The following is a 17,569-nucleotide window of genomic DNA, read 5'->3' as shown; positions in this document are numbered from 1 at the left end:
TTATCCTTTTATCTACTAAAAAGTAGCAATATTATCTCCTTTTGCCTAGGATTACGGGACAACTACCACAGTACAAGCGATCAAATTGCCCTTAAAAATCTCCAGTCTGATGTCACAGAGGCGAAATCTGACTTCACCAAGGTAACATACATTTCTAACTTCTAGAATAGTCAGCAAAATGCACCCATCTATAAAACATAATCACTGGCCTACTTGTGATGTGATTGCGTTTTATTTTATTTAGTCAAAAATTGAATTAATGCGGCAAACAATCTAACCACGCTATAGATGTAATTATTCTTTTATCATCTTCAGCAACAATTTGTAAGCTTGCAGCATCTTAGAATATGGCAATTGCTCTCAATTTTAAACTAAAATTTATCTGCTGGAGGGAGAGATAGAAAGAGAGGGAGAATGATGCCATACAGCATTTTGAAGATGCGAAAGAGATACTCTGAAATCTAACAAGCTGGTATAGGTTGTTAGAACTGCAAAAAGTGTCAGTGGTCTGAACAGGGAAGAAAATCAGAGGTCATATTTATAAAATGAAATATTTCAGATTGTAGGGAACAAAAGAGCTTAGTGCACAGTGGTTAATATTGTCAATGTATCATATACCAGGCTCTGACTAATCGACTGATTCAGTTAATCCTTCCCATAGCCCCACGAGACAGGTACTGCTCTTATATTAATACCTAAAAATGAGAAAACTACAGCTTCAGTAGGTGACTTGCCCCAAATCTCACAGCTCATATAATCTGCCTGGCTCTGGAGCTTTTGTTCTGAGCTTGGTCTAAAGGACTGTCGTGGTGGAAGTCTCTTTTGAGTTAACAAGATTTACAGTATGGACTTTCTCACCTTAAAAAACTGTCCAAGATGTTACAGTTTACAAGGCTTCTGCTATCTGTCACAGATGGAGATTCTGCCGCCAATTTTTGTAGTTCTAAGAGAGAGTGAAATTATAAGAATCACTCTCTCATAACAGATTAAAGTAACAAAGATGCCTGTTAAATATTTTTTTACCCAAAATGCTTGTGTTAGGTGTTACTTTGATTTAGCTCTGTATTTAATAAAGCTCAACATTTCCTTCAGAGACTCGGGACTTGAAATCCCACAAGATGGAGAAAGGAAGTTATTTGGGGTCCTGAGATTTACTCATCAATATTTAAAGCCCTTTCTATGTGAAAGCACCAAGCTCACTGTCTCCAGATGTAAAGATGCATGGCTGTAATTAATTTGCTCCCTCAGAGCAGGAGTCAGAGCCCTGGGTTTGGGGAGGAAAATGGGTGGAAAGAGCAGTGGATCACTGAGAGCCGTCCTTAGGTGGAGATGCCAGTTAGGAGGAGAGAGATCGAGTCAGGGAAGGGCGTGGGGGCAATCCCACTGAGCTCCACCGCTACTTTTTTTTTAAGACAGATATCAGCTAAGGATCTTTGTCACCTGTTTTTCACACTGAGCTGGCAAATTTCAGCATTTTCCTACTGATGTCACAAATTAATCATTTAGTCACTAATGTTGGTGTCCATGTTTGTGGCTATGTGGCTGCATCCCTGTAACACACACACACACACAGACACACACACACACACACACACACAGACTTCTCTCTCTCTTTCTCTCACTCTCTCCCCTTTCGATCTCATGCTTGGTCATTATCTGTGACTGAGTTCAATAACTCTGGAAATTATACCTTCTGACTACCTGCTCTGGCATCATCTGGATCATCTAATTTGGTCAGTAGGTGACTCAAATTTTCCTCCTAACTTGGAATGTTTAGAGCTCACCCCTGGGCGTGTGCTAGAAGGCTGCCATAAGATGATGAAACACGCCAGGGACTGCCCTGCTGCCCTGCGACTGTGGCTGCCGTAAGTCTCTGCCTCTCCTCCAGGGCCCCCACAAGATTGATCATTTTTCCTTCCAAAATGCATTCAAGCTGTAGCAATGATAGGAAGTCACCTTTTCTGCCACGATTACTTAAAAGGAGTAAATATAGAACAGAGTTCTCTTCCTTAAAAATTTTTTTAAAAATTTTCCTCTTAATAAAAGTAAGAGCAACCCCATGCAGAAATAGGAAAATACGGAAACAAATAAGAAAATATTTATCTGTACGTTTTCCTCTATTTTCCCCATGCATTTTAACATAAGACTGTGATGTAATTTAACTTTTGTAGCTCTCTTGTATTATTCTCTTATAATATCCCATCATAAGCAATTCCTATGTCATTTAAATTGTTTGTAATTTGTATTTTTAATTTCTGCAGAATATAAGATACAGTTGTACAGTCACGATTTACTTACCCACTCCCCTTTAAAAAAAAAAAAAAAACAGTGATTCTTGGTGATTGTGAGGGAATGGAGAAAAGGGACTGGGAAGTGAGTGTTTACTGGGTATAGAGTTTCAGTTTTACAAGACAAAAAGAGCTCTTGAAATGGATAGTGGTGATGGTTGTACAACATTATGAATGCATTTAATACCACTAAGTTGTACACTTAAAAATGGCTGAGATAGTAAATGTTATGTGTGTCTCACCACAATTTAAAAATTGGGGAAAAAATAGATTCTTTCTGGCTTTTCAATGTTCTATGTCACACTGCATTGAGTTCTTTGTTTTTAGTAACTGCCTGGAAAGGCAAAAGTTTTATGATGCAGAGTGAGAAAAGATCAGATTTTTCCATTTGTCTTTAAACTGTCTTCCCCAGTTGCTACATAATTGAGCAAGCTCATACATTGGAAAATGCGCTTCCATTCAGGATGAAATGCCCCTAGGCTGACAGTGACCGTGGCTCCAGATCAACTCAAAGGAGGAAGGCAGGTTTGCAGCAAATGCGGAGAGGACTGCAGAGTCTTCTGTGGGAAGCTGCGGCCAAAGAATCTTCGGGCAAGTCCAGCATAGGTTGCAGAGCAGCAATGGGGAAAAATTCAGGTTTCAAGGTAGAGATGGGAGGAGAGGCTTATTCTTTGAAGAAATAAATTGCTACAGGAATGGAGGTATCGTCACTCCAGTGTCTTAAGAGCCGATTCCTCTGATCATCTGCTACTTGACTCTTTCTGGCTTCAATTTATGAAATTACGCCTTTCTTAGAAATACCTCAAGGCATAAATATAAAGTTAAAAACAGTCAGTAAAAGCATGAAACTGTGAAAACAGTTACCAGAACTACAAAATCATCTTTGAAACATTTAAGAGAAATCAATATCTTAAAGCAGCATCTCTGGGAAAGAAAATGTGAAAAATGTGTTGTGTGGTGCTGGTCAGGAAATGGATGGTTCACCAAACCGAGACAAAACTCAGCCACGCATCTGACCTCTCTCCAACACGAACATTCTACCGTAAATATGAGATGATTTTCATCCTCCTTTTAAATCAAATCTGATGTCAGTTAATTTTATTTTAGATGAAAGGAATCTCTTTGTAAAGACATGTTTAGTTAACCCAGTAGAAAGGAGGATGGAATGTCACCCTGAAATAGCTTAATTTGAGAAGATATTTGGCATAAAGGAGGTAATTACTTTCTAGAGAAAATTTGCCCAGTTTTAAAAGTAGTTGGCTGATTTAGGAACATTAAATAACCCCCCATCTCATCCCCTTCTTGGTTTCCGAGACCCAGAAGAGGAATGCAACACAAAATGATGTGTTAGGGGCTGAATCGTGTCCCCCCAACCCCCACTAAATTTATATGTTGAAGTCCTATCCTCTGCTTTCTCAGAATGTGACTGCGTTGGGAGGTAGCATCTTTCAAAGAAATGATTAAGGTTAAGTGAGGTCATTAGAGTGGGTCCTAATCCAATCTGACTGGTGTCCTTATAAGAAGAAAAGATTAGGACCCACACATGGGGGCAGAGGACAGAGGGAGGACCATGTGAAGATGCTGGAAGAAGATGGCCGTCTACAAGCCAAGGAGCGGCCTCAGAAGAAACCAGCCCTGTGACACCTTGATCTCAGACTCCCAGCTCCTAGAACTGAGAAAATCAGTTCAGTTGTTTAAGTCACGCAGTGTGTGGTACTTTGGTGCTATGGTAGCCCTGGCAAACTCACATAGATTTTTAAGAGGTTGGACCTTATCTTCAATCATTTAATGGGTCTCACTGAGAGTAGGGTTTAATACACAGAACTTCCCAAACAAGAGTGTCCTGTGTATTAAAGAGCAAAGAGTCATCCAGTGTTTCCTTTTCAATATCTCCCAGTTTGTTGTTTGGGGACTTTTGTCAAAGCTGAGACTACACACTGGGAAAATGCAGCACTTGGCACATAGTAGGTGCACAAATAAATACATGGAATGCACAGTTAAAGAGTTTGACCGTGACTGTATGTTATGAATAATAGAATTGCACCTAAAAATTTACATGACTTCTACATTTCTATCAACAAAAGTTCAATGTATTGGATATACAATGAGTCATTTCTGTTTATGTAATTCAGGTAAACTCAAATGCATTCCATTGTAAATTCCACTGAAATATGGTATCGCTTTGATGTGAACACCCCTCACTCCTCTGTAGCTTGGATTATGTCGGATATCCACTCGTTTCTGCTGGGTCATGGGAAGAGTACCGGAGAATTACATCACACATTGGTATCTTGAGAGGGCAAATCGATTTTTCTTTGGAACTGGGCATTCATCAGTATTTGTCCCTCAGGAGCAGTGTCACCTTGACATCCTGAGTGACTCCAGAGCTTCAGAAATAAGTTCAAGTTCATGCCGTTCATGATTGCTCTTCCCTCATCCATTCACATCTCACAGAGTCAAAACATCACGGTCACACTTGCCAGGCCCCACTTAATGAAACAGTGGCTAATTCCTTATCCCGTCCTCTGGGCCGCTAGGATCTTCTGGAGGGATGTACAGGCCTGCAGCCCCTCAGCACAGCCTGGGGGCATCCCTCGGCATGCACGGCCCTGAGCTCTGACTGTGGCTTCAGGGCTCAGTCCAGACGTGTAGGCAGCATCAGGTATTTCCCATTCCTGTCGTTCTAGGGTGAGATGACATTCACTCATTCCCAGCAACACACCCCTTGTTGATGCCAAGCTCATGGGTGTCATGGTGTCCTGAGCCTGAAGAATAGGTACTCTCTTGATAGTGGAGACCACAGTACGAGGAAGCCTGGAGGCCCCCCCGAGAATCACCCCTGTTTTCTCCTTGCTTAGCAGCTGTGACAGCCATAGGCCCTGTCCAAGGTCCTGTAGCCAATATGGGAGTCCCAGCTCACGCTAGACCCCAGCTGGCCTGAGTCCTAGGCTGGCATCCTTCCCACCATATCCATGCAGAAGAATCACCTGGGAGCTGGTGAAAGACACAAATTCTAAGCTTTATCCCCACAGATCCTGAGCAACCTAGGTCCAAGGAGGGAGAGGTCTAGAAATCTACATTTTTAACATGTCCTCCCCACCAACACACACACACACACACACACACACACACCATCTCTCTCTCTCTCTCTCTGTCTCTCACTCACTCACTCACTCTAGGTGGTTTCTATGCAGGCAGTCCCTGGCACAAACTTTGGGAAACATTGCCCTGTAAAATAAGACCTGCACTGCAGTTTCCAAAGTGGGTCTTTTTTTTTTTTTCTTCAAAGAGCAGTGTCAAAGGAGTCCCTACTGGGTATGATTGCACTCCTCGTAGGGTACACAAGAGCAATTCTGATCAGAACTAAATTTAACTAACATGGGAGGGACTGTGTACCAAGTGAAATAGGCACCAGGTGCATTTCAGTTTTCTTGTATGTAAACTACATCTATAAAAAGTGGTACAAGTGGAAAGGATTCAGGGTGCCGCAGAAGTGTTGGGGCTGCAGGCTGGAATCTCACTGGAAGCTCTAAGAACACTGATGCCTGGGCCTCCCTGCCCGGGAATTCCAATGTAATTATCTGGGAATGAGGCCTGGGCATTGGGGTTTGGATGAGTTCCCAGGTGACTGATGAACCCTGGGCTGACAACTACTAGAGAAGAAGCCCCACCTGACAGGAGTTCCAGCAGAGCTAGCCTCAGGGAAGCAACGCATGATATGATCTGGAAGTGTGAGGTAACCGTTGGGCTAAAAGAAAGAGCTGAATGTCCCCTTTCATAACTCGGTGCTACTTCATTGACCATTTTTTTTTGGAAAAATAGTAGCCAGGGATATTTTGATTTATTTTTAAATGAAGTAAATTTTAAATGGACTCTCCTATTTCTTCTTTGTTGCTCATCTCTGGGTATCTTTTGAATGTACAACTTCCCATGTATCTTTTTTTTTAAAAAAAACACATATAATGTGATGGAGATTGTCATGCAAAACAAGCCAACCATCTTCTCATGCCTGACTCTAAGGATACAGAGCCCCTCAGGCAGCTAAGATCAGACACTGGCCCTCCTGCAGCCATGTGGACTTGCCATGCCAAATGTCCAGCTAGTGGGAAACATGCAGTTATTTGAGTCAGCAAATATTAGTCCTGCCCTGAAGAAAATAAAAATGCTACTGTGCTTGCTGTCACCTCTTGGAATGAGCAAAGACCCTGCTGCCAACATACACAGGCCCTTCCTCTCCAAAATGTGTTGTCTTGAGAAGACCAGCAGCCTCACAACTTGTCTGTGTTTCTCAAAGTATGCGACCCAGATCACCTACATCAGAATCACGGGATGTCAGTTGAAATGCAAATGCCTGGGTGCCACCCACAACCTACAGAATCAGTCTCGGGGCCTGGGGAACCTGTACTTGTAACATCCCAGGCCATTCTCTGCATGTTGGGATTTGGGAGCTGCCGTGGCAATTGTTGGGCATCCAGTTATGTCCTCAGGCCCCCAAAGCAAAGATTATCTGCAAGCAGTGGGAGTTTAGTGGATACATACATCATTCCAAATCCTGTGCAGTTCTATGCAAGGATTCATTGTAAGCATGTACCGTAATGAATGTCTAAACGCAGGCTAGGACCCTGTTAGCCTTCACTAAGTGCTGGGGTGCAGTCCATTTTCCATGTTGTATTTTGTAGTGCTTCATACATAACCATAATAGAAACAAATGAGTACAGACCTGGTTAGATGCTTTGTTAAAAATCATAGCACACTCTTTTGGAATTTACATGAGCAATTTACCATTAGGACAATCTGCTGATTAGGAAAAATGAAACACCTTGGTCATTTAAAAATATTGGACAAAAACTCATGCAACCGATCATTGAAATGCAGCAAAGCTACATGTGCCTTGGTCCAGTGTCCCCATCCCCCAATTCTGATAGGTGAAATCAACTGATTGCCATAGTGTTGGTCTGGGCAAATGTGGGCATTTGATTTTTTTTTTTTTTTTTTTAATGTGTGTGTGTGTGTGAGACAGAGTTTTGCTCTTGTTGCCTAGGCTGGAGTGCAGTGACGCAATCTCAGCTCACCGCAACTTCCGCCTCCCGGGTTCAAGCGATTCTCCTGCCTCAGCCTCCTGAGTAGCTGGGATTACAGGCATGTGCCACCACGCCCGGCTAATTTTGTATTTTAGTAGAGTTGGGGTTCTTCCATGTTGGTCAGGCTGGTCTCAAACTCCCAGCCTTAGGTGATCTGCCCGCCTCGGCCTCCCAAAGTGCTGAGATTACAGGCGTGAGCCACCATGCCTGTCTGGGCATTTGATTTCTATTGTTTTGCTCTCTGGACCTTGACTTCCATGATGCCAAGCAGCAGGGAGCAACTGAATTAGAGTCTAAACCAGCAAATGTGGAGGACTGCAAAGGACCAAGGTAGGGAGAGGCCTCCTGGTAACCACCATTGCTGTTTCTTTTCAGGAGTGCTGACTTATCTCCCACATGAACCTGCGGCCCCAAATTCCAGCCCACCTCCAGAATTCTGTCTTTCCTCTCCATTGAGGATGCGAGCCTGTATTTGGGGGCTCCTGGGCTTGGTGGAGGTGGTTGTCAGAATTAGATGATTCCCGTTGACACATCATTAGATAAATTAAGAATAGATGCCCAGCAGAGAAAACCAATTCATGACTCAGGCCAATGTTTCCAGAACATGTAACTTGTCATAAACATCTAGTTTTCCTGCCTTTCCTGACATCTCTGAGCATCAGGTGTGCAGTAAAAAGCCTTGGACAAGACATCTGAGTGTTATGAACCAAGTGCTCCAGCATCCTGGTGGCCCTTGAAAGAGAGTTTACTGTCTGTGTTTCAACAGACTGCTTGAATAATTGGAATCTTTTTCTATTTGCAGGAGACCCTGGCATCACAAAACACAAAAATGATTTCATCCTTAGTCATCTCCCAGATGATTGATGAGAATAAGCCGAGAGAAAACAGGACCTCCTTGCCCCTGCCGTGTACGATTGGTCAGGCTCGTGCACATCACACCAAGCAATCTCTGGCTAATCGCAGCGGAGTCAACATTCACAGGGCATTTGCGTTACTTCCGGGCAGATTAGGAATCCCAGCACCGTCAGATGAGCGAGGACCTGAGACAGAGCTGCCACCCAAAGAGGAGAGCCCCTGTGGGGGTCCCCGCAGAGGGTTTGCATCCATCACCATCACGGCCAGACGCGTGGGCCCCCCAGCCAGCGCCCTGCTGTGGGGGACTGTTGGGGACTCTCTGTGCCCCAAGTGCAGGGCTGAGGACACACAGTTACAGGCGCCCCCAGCTCTGGCCAATGGCACCCATCCAGGTCGGCATCAGAGATCTTTTGCCTGCACAGAGTTCTCCGGAAACAGCTCCGTGGTGCGGCTGAAGGTTCCTGAGGCCCACACAGGGTTGTGTGAGAGACGCAAGTACTGGGTCACCCATGTGGATGACAAAGGGACCAGTTTTTCTCCAGACACCCCACTGTCAGGAAAGAGCCCGCTGGTGTTCAGTTCCTGTGTCCACCTCAGTGTGTCTCAGCAGTGTCCAAATTCAATCTATTATGTAGACAAGTCTCTCTCCGTCCCCATTGAGCCACCTCAAATTGCCAGCCCCAAAATGCACAGATCCGTCCTGTCGCTCAACCTCAGTTGTAGTTCCCACAGATTGACAGCAGATGGAGTAGATGGCCTAGTGAACAGGGAGCCAATAAGCGGAGCCCTGAAGCAGGAGCTCGTGGAGGGAGACCAGGACCTCGTAGGCCAGCGCTGGAACCCAGGTTTACAAGAAAGTCACTTGAAGGAAACCCCATCGTTGGGGCGGGTGCATTTAGGGACCGGCGCATGTCCTTGGAGTGGTTCTTTTCCATTGGAAAACACAGAATTGGCAAATGTGGGAGCTAACCAGGTCACTGTAAGAAAAGGGGAAAAGGATCATGCAACTCATTGTCATGCCAGCGGTCATGCCAACCAACTGTCCATTCACATTCCCGGCTGGAGTTACAGGGCAGGTGAGTGGTGCGTGCATCTGCAGGAGGGTGACCTGTGTAAATGTCCTAGCAAGGTGCTGTTGAGTGCGTTTCTTATACAAAACTTACTCTAAGAGCCATTTCTCAGTAGACTTGCAGTGATCTGCTCTGCTCATAGTTGACAACTGATAGCTCAGCGTCGATGTCTGATTGGATAGTTTTTTTAGTTGACACTTTTGTAGATTGTAAGAGGCCTTCTGTCTAATTCTTGTTCCCAATAGTTCCAGACCATATGTAATGAGAAGGAAATGATAGCCTCCAAAGGAAGTTAATTTACAACATGCCCAAACTGCTTTCCAAAAGAGGGTGAGAAGAATGAAATGCCATTCGCCCCCAGATGTTTCATCTCTCTCGCCAAACATCTGCGTATTTGGAAGTGTCCAGATTTCTGTACTTTTTGCTTTTCAAGTTAGCCTCATTGATATAAAAGCTAGACTGCAAAGCTTCATAATGGAGTGTGTATGTGTGAATGTGTGCATGCGAATGTGTATGTGTGTGCGTGTATAGTAATTATAGGACATTTTCTAAATTAGGCAAGTCAGGGATTCTCTGTGCCAAATAGTAGCAGCAGCAGCAATTTTCTGTCCCCCTGGTTGTGTCTTCTGGGGCATCTCGGCCAGGATTTGTTGCTGTTTCTGCCATTTCCAGGGTCGGGCAGAATTCCCAAGGTGGGCTGCCCTGAGGACTCTTTACCTTTCTTGGGAAATCAAAAGAGGAAAGCAGGCAGTTTTTGGAGGAAAGAGGCCAGATTTCTTTCTTTCTGTGTGTAAACTTCTGATTTTCAACTTTTTACTTTCTACAAGAGGCTCTGGTTTATGAATTACTGAATTTCTATTTGGAAAAAGATATTTAAAGATATTAGTATACAATTGAAAATGCAGAATGTGCATAATAATTTTACAGTACAACTTTGGTTCATTAAAGCTTTGTTAATAAAAATGACTGTAAAACATTTAAAGTTATAATGTGTATAGAAATGTTAAATGATGTAATTAATGTTAACAAGTATATATATATTTAATGCTCAGAGATTTTTAAGGCAATTTTGATATGGCTTTCAGATTGATTAAACCTTTGAAACGCATGTCTTACAGACTTATTACAAGAAGGACAACATAAGCAGCTACCAGTGTTCCAAAGATAAATCCCACTTTAGTATTTAAAGAGATTGCTCAAGCTAAGCACTTCATCTTCCTTATTGATGATGATTCCAGAAATATACCACTGCATTGTTGTGTGTTACCCCAGTTAAAGCACATCCTCATTTTTTAAACCACGTTTCATGGTGTGAAATAATAATTTGGATTTATAGTACTTTTCACCAGAGGCTCTCCACTGATAATAAGAGCCAGATCTCAAACACTCATCTCAGAGGAGGGCAACAAGAGTGTGGAAACTTCCCCCAACTTAGTTTTTGGCTTTGGTGGTGCAGAGAAGATTTTTTATTGTGATTTTGTGAAATGACTACTCCTGTAAGGGATTATCTTAGGCAAGTAGTGTAAATTCATTCTACATCCTATGGGCCAACATTCCCCAGAAAAAGCACATATCCCAGAGATTCGCGAGTGGCTTTAAGCCATGAGGCTTCATTCTACCATTTGAGGAAAGAGATAGTCACAGAGACTAGGGGAGACTTGAATACCTTTTTAATAATTTCAGTAGCTTTGGGCGTACAAGTGGTTTTTGGTTACATGGATGAATTATACAGTGGTGAATTCTGAGATTTTAGTGCACCCGTCACCCAAGTAGTGTATATTGCACCTGATGTGTTTTTTTTAAATCCCTAGGCCCACCTCTCGCCCTCTCTTTTCTGAGTTTCTAAACCCATCATATCACTCTGTATGCCTTTGCATACTCATAGCTTAGCTGCCGCTTATGAGAACATACAGTTTTTGGCTTTCCATTCCTATGTTACTTCACCGAGAATAATAGCCTCCAGCTTTAACCAAGTTGCTGCATAAGACATGATTTCATTCCTTCTAATGGCTGAGTAGTAGTCCATGGTGTATATATACCACATTTGGAACACTTTTTTGTAGAGTTGCTGATCTGTTATTTCTAGCTCAGTGGATGTGGAGGAGTGACACTCTCTGAACTCCTCATCTGGGTAACTAGAGCAGCGGTTAGATTGGATGTTTTTCGAGATCCTATTAAGCTTCAAAAAATTTCAGCTCTATTTGCCTAAAGTGGACTCTGCAAAGAAAAGAGGCTCCATGTGATTCTGAGCCCTTCAGCCGCAAAGTCCAAAGCCACCGAGCCCTGGGGTGCACGGTGGGGCACTTGCCTCGGATGCCTACAAATGCACACCCTCACCTACACGTGCACCCCTGGCTGTGTGCTCCCTCACTCAGAAACCAATTTCCAGTGGACTCTATTTCTTCTCAGGTGACAAGAAAGCACATCTGTCCATGCTGTAGAATTCTGGCCTGAAATTTACCAGCACAGCTCATTGACTTTAATGACCACAGGCTGTCCTCACACAATCTGCACGACGTTTGGAGGGTGAGCTTGCTGACCTTCAGTCTCAACAATACCTTTTAGCCATAATGCAAGAGCTTTCAGACTGCAGCAGTGCTCATTAAAACTCAGAGGAACTGTTTATATTTTCCTGTGTGGAACTGGAATCCTATCTGAGACATTCTTGACAGCCTCCTGTGGTTACACATGCTATTAGCAGTCTTCATACTTCATAGTTATTGAATCTGATTCTTTTTATCTGAAGGATTCCAAAATACCTCATGAGCAGGATCTTCTGTTGGCTGGCTTACTGACATTCAGCTGCTTGGTGGGTGCAGCCTGGGAGATTCTACAAACAGAGGCAAAGCAATTTTAGTTCTAGTCATTATGTCATTGGACAGAAAGTTCTACAAATTGTATTCATGATTGAGCCTCCAGGATATGCACCCAAAAGATAAGATTAGGAAAAATGAGACACAAGCACATCATGCAATTCAAATAGCTGTGTCTACTGAGACATAGCATTCCAATAGACGTGTGGGCACCTGCTCTCGTCTCGGGCTGAAGGTTAAGGAATTGGTTCTCTCTTTGCTCATCTCCTCGGTCCCTGTATATTTTGTCTTTACATCTCTACTATTGGTAAGCATTCAGATAGCACCATGTAGGTGGGCATTGGACAAATCTTCGCATCTATCATAAAAAAATTTAATCCCCATTCTTGTCATCATCACCATCATCATCATCATCTTATTCATAACCACAACATATGTTGTAGAAGTCCTAGGCGCCAGGCCCTGGGCTGCATCCATTATTTTGAGTCATTCAACCATCTGTAAAGAGTATCATTATCCTTATTTTTCAGACAACACAAATGAGGCTTGAAGAATAAATGATTTGCCCAAGTCCACGTGGCCAGTTGGTGCTAGAGCTATGTACTGGTCTCCTGCTGTTCCCTTCTCAGTGACAGCCCCAGGCAGGGCAATTAAAACGGTGGTGACTCAGTGGCAGGCCCCACCTCCACTGCCACTATCAAAGGTGGTACCTGAAGGCTGCTGCTTGTGAACGTCTGGAGTAATACTAGTATTTGGTTGCCAGTTACCGCGGTAGACTATTAGGAGAGTGAACTGCACGTTAATTTATGAAAAAATGTAATAAGCCATATTATTTGATACGGTTAAAATGTATTGGCTCAGAAATCCTCCTCAGCCTGAAATCCAGTTCTTTGTGGTGGTCTGTGAAACATACCATGTTGATCCAAATGGTTCCCGACTCACTGGATGTGCATGCCTGACTCACTATTGACTTAGACACATTTCTTCCTGCCAATTTTATTGTGCATCTGTGGCTTAAATCTGAAGGTTTTCTCCATATCTGAGATATCCAAGTAGAGGGAGCAAAATCTTCCAACGATGGTAGATGCTACCGAAGAAGAGATTAGTGAATACGCTGTCCACACCTCTTTGCGTTCGCGTTCTATGGTGGACCCATGTTGCAACTCCTTCAGTCAGTGCACAGGCTTTGGTGGCATTGGTCTGAGATGTCCTCAGTGGAGTTTAGCATCACTAGTGAATAAAGATGTGGATGATTGGAAGGCAGAAATCCCTGCCAGGTCTCCAAATGAGCACTGTGCCTACTCACACTTAGGTGGTATGGTACTGCCACATTAATAGCAAGTGAGGTTTATCTCACTTACACCACTCAAAGGAAGATAACAAACCATGCACACATAAGCCAAGCCTACCTGAAGGAGAGAAGCCTGCATTAGACTCCCACTCTCATCCCATGAAGACTTTTTACTAGAGGAACCAGAAGATATTTTACAAATTTGATTTTTTTTTTCTTTAATGATCTAGAATTGGGATCAGCAACCTTTTCTTTTTCCCTTTTTTTTGTGAAGGGCCAGATTGAAAATATGTGTTTGGCTTCAAGGGCCATATGGTTTCTGTAGCAACTACTCAACTAACAACTCAGTCTTCAGATACCACCTTTGATAGTGGCAGTGGAGATGGGGCCTGCCATTGAGTCACCACCACCTTAACTGCTCTGCCTGGGGCTGTCACTGAGAAGGGCACAGCAGGAGACAACTTGCTGTTGTAGTGCAAAATCAGCCATCAACAATGCATAAATACATAAGTGTGGCTGTTGCCAATAAAACTTTATTTACACTAACAAGAAGTGGGCCAGATTTGACCTGCAGTCTATAATTTACTGACTTCTGGTCTAGTATTCAACTAAATCCATCCCCTAAGGCAAACTTTACTGTTTCCCAGTATTGCATGTTGGATTCTCTAGAAATCAGACTCTGAGGTGGAGATGAATGGGCAGGGTATTCACTGGGGAGTGTTCTGGGATACAACATCCAGGAAGGGAAGCAGGACTGGGCAGAGGGAGAAGGTGTTCTGTGGTGCAGTCATAAGCAAGGCCTCTGCCAGCCACTTAGGGAACTCTGAATCTGGGATAGGCCTTCAAGGTTATTCTGAGTTTCTGTAAGGGGACTGGGCCCTTATATTTCCCAGGAAGGTATGTGACCTTGGGTGAGGCAGCTCTCTTCAGTCAGCCAATTCCTGTAGGGTGGATCGCCGAGGTCACTCTTCCTATAGGACTTCCAGCAGCTGGGGGAAGAAGCTCTTCTTTCCTGAAGGGAGATCTGAGCAGTATAATACAGTGTCCATCACAGCTGGCCATTCTGCCATTCAGTCTGTGTTTTCCACTCTGTGATTCCATAACGTTCTGAAATAAGTCAAGGATCTTGCTAGGCTAGACCTGGGGCAGGGGATTGGTGGTGAGCGCTATAGACCTTAGCACCTGTATGAGGAGGCTAGTGCAGAATTCTACACTCTCGCTCTTGATGTTTGTTCATTCAGCAAATATATATTGGACAATTGTCCAGTAGTGGGAGCAGTGACTTGGACAGGGTAGCAGTAGTGAAGGTATTGAGAAGTGGTCAGATTCTGGGGCTATGTGTTCAAGGTAAATCAATAAGGTTTGCCAATGGATTAGATTGTGTGGCAGTCCCACGCTGACTCCAAGTGACTGCAGGTGTGCCTAACGCCCTCCTGGTTTTCTGGGGCTGCCTCTACCCTGCAGTGCTTCCCCACTTTTCTGCTGCTGGCTGGCGGACATTCACATCACAACTACACAGTTCTTCCTAATGAAGTGGGTACATGGTTGAGAACCAGGTAAACAATCTTACGATAGTCTTTTCTTACCTTTAGGGAAGCCAGAAGAATTGAGCAGAATGAGTTTTTGTGTTTTGTTTCATTGTTAACAGCAAGATAAGCCAGAGAGTCTTAGAATCAGCTGATGAATAGACAAGAACTCAGCCCCCGGTATTTAGCAGCAGCTCTTCGGCAGGCATGAGCAAACCACCGGGACTCCAAGTTCAGCCTGCTGCCTGTTTTTGTAAATAGTTGTATTGAGACAGAGCCATGCCAATTTATTTATGCATTGTTCTGTGGCTGCTTTCACACTGCAACAACAAAGTTGAATAGTTGGGACAGAGACCTTATGGCCCACAAAACCTAACATTTTTACTGTCTGGGCCTTTTCTGAAGAAGTATGTGACCCCCCTGCTCCAGGGCAGGCCCTCTGGGTGATTTTGGGCAGGTCCCTTGCCTGCAAGGTCTCTGGTTTTTTCATCTGTGGAATAAGAGAGGTGGACAAGATCATCTTGTGTTTTCTTCTTTCCTTGTTTGTTAATTTGTACATTTTTTGGGCCTGTGGTTTTCTGCCACAGGAGCTGTCAGACAAGCCTGCTTCTCAGGTCGATTCTTAGAACATGGTGAAGGAGCAACGCTCAGAGTCAAAGGGAAGAGTTGTCGGCCTCCTTGCACTGTTTACTCTTCACCTTTTCTGACCAATACCGTCCCGTCTCGCTCTGTCTCTCTTCCTGTCCCATAAGAGCAGGTGCCCACTGCAGTTCGACCTTGGCCTCCAGCTTGCCTGCCACCTTTCCCATCAGCAGCAAGAACAGGTGCTCCTGTGCCGCTCATTGTGACTCAGTGGGCATGGCCCTGGCACCTCCTGCTAGCACCCAGACAACCTCCCCTCGCTCACCTGACATTGATCGTGTCCGCTGTGGTACCAGACGCTGGGCTCTTCTCTGGTTCTGCGATGCTGACACATAACTCAGACCTGGTCTCCTTGCTAGGCAGGTAGCGGTCTTTTAATGTGATGCATTTGCTGTTTCGTAGAGGTCGTTGTTATACTTGCACACTGCACAGTCCTGGAGGGCAGGAATCAACTCTGAGTCATTGGCATTGACCTCATCTTACCCAGTAGAGAGCCTGGGAGCAAAGGCTCATAGAGAACCGTGGAGCAATGGCTTACAGAGTGGGTGCCCTGGACCTGTGGGCTGGGTGGAGGATGGGTTTTGTTGATGACCCAACAAAGCCCAATCTTATGTCAGGGCCCCTTAAGTGCTTGATGTGTTTCCTTCCTCAAGCTACCTTTCCCCATCCCCATATTCAAAGCCTCTCCGGCAAGGAAAGAGTGAGGAGCAATGAAAGATTCTCCGCCAAGAGGTAGGTTGTGAAAAGGAAAGTGAAAACGAGAATCCCCACTTGGTTTGAAGTTGAAGCGGAGGGTGGCGGGGGAACTGTCTCAAAATATTGTTTCCCTTTAGGAACTGAGTAAGAATAATCAAGTATTGTCAAGGAACAACTTTATGATCCTTCATGTGGTCACATTTAATGTTAAAGAGGTGAAAATATATAAGCAGTGTTGCAAAAATATCTTGAAGGTTTTTGAGAATGTTTTATTTATCTCTTGGTAAGTCTTGATGAGATTGTGTCATTTTCCTCATCATCATAAACACCGTTTCCAGATCATTCCCAAGAGTTCATATGGTATCTAAAGGTTGGTCATGTCAGCCATCCCAGCTAGCTTCGTGGAGAGAATGGCTTTGTTTTTTCTTTTTTTCTGAGTAATTCTTTCATTTATATGAATAGGAGGTGTCCCTACAGTGTTTAGGAGAGAGTCATTATTAATGGGCCATTTACTCAGGTTTGCCAGGAATAGATTAAGAGAAATGGATTCAAAGCCTGAAGCAGGCTGACCAGGTAATGGGCTGATCTTTTAAATTAGGACACTGCAGAGCAGCCATTTACACATGAGTAACAGTGAGTAACAGGGTAACCTGGCAGAAGCACCATGGGCTTGGGAATGAGGCTCATCTGGGGCTCCATTTATACTCCGCCAGTTGCTTGCTTGTCCTTTACAAGGTAATTTACGTAGAGTGCTGAGCACTTGGGCTCGTGGTGGGGACTCAAACCATTTTGTAATTATCATTAGTCTTCAGTATCATCCAAGCTGTCCACAGGAAGTCCATTTAGAAGGGATCTTGGAAAAAGGCAGGGGTAGTAGCATGATGAGTTCTGAAAGAAAAAGTATTCTAGATACAGATGACCCTGGAAAATAGAACCAAAAAAGTGAGAAATCGATGATGTGTTTAATTCCTTTGACTTGGTGAGTTTTTGCTCTTTTCTTAATAATCTTAAAGCAAAGCTTTAAGATTTTCTGTAAAATGTGATTTTCTTTTCATCAATAATGGCTAACTTTGGCGAACAAGAAATAAATAAAGATGGTAGAGCCAGCCCATTAATTCTTCTTAAACTATGTTGTCAAAGTAGTTTGTTGTTAAATGCAGAAATATTTTTCATATTGCTATCAGATGTTCTTTTATTTCCCCTGCTAGGTCATAGCCCCATGAGGGCATTACTGCAAATAAAGTACTGCAGTCTATATTTGGAGCATTCTATTGACCTTAGGTGGTACAGGGGTTTTATCAGAGAGT

The 17,569-nt window shown here is 43.7% G+C and overlaps 1 protein-coding gene across 5 annotated transcripts in view; it reads left to right on the top strand.

The window, feature by feature from the left end:
- Positions 1-17,569, top strand: part of C9H10orf90 (chromosome 9 C10orf90 homolog) — a 244,944-nt gene that overhangs the window by 158,024 nt on the left and 69,351 nt on the right. For 4 of the 5 annotated variants that reach the window (XM_025396658.1, XM_025396661.1, XM_025396660.1 and 1 more), the window contains 2 exons: positions 50-141; positions 8,172-9,300. In XM_025396658.1, the coding sequence (XP_025252443.1) occupies positions 50-141; positions 8,172-9,300 (1,221 nt within the window). Of the gene's footprint in view, positions 1-49; positions 142-8,171; positions 9,301-9,966; positions 10,399-17,569 lie in introns of those variants that run through there. The other variant, XM_025396662.1, reaches the window with a different exon arrangement.

Source organism: Theropithecus gelada, chromosome 9, assembly GCF_003255815.1.
Source record: "Theropithecus gelada isolate Dixy chromosome 9, Tgel_1.0, whole genome shotgun sequence".
NCBI classification, from domain to species: domain Eukaryota; kingdom Metazoa; phylum Chordata; class Mammalia; order Primates; family Cercopithecidae; genus Theropithecus; species Theropithecus gelada.
The sequence above is the reverse complement of the archived record's forward strand: the minus strand, read 5'-3'. Positions and strand labels throughout refer to the sequence as shown.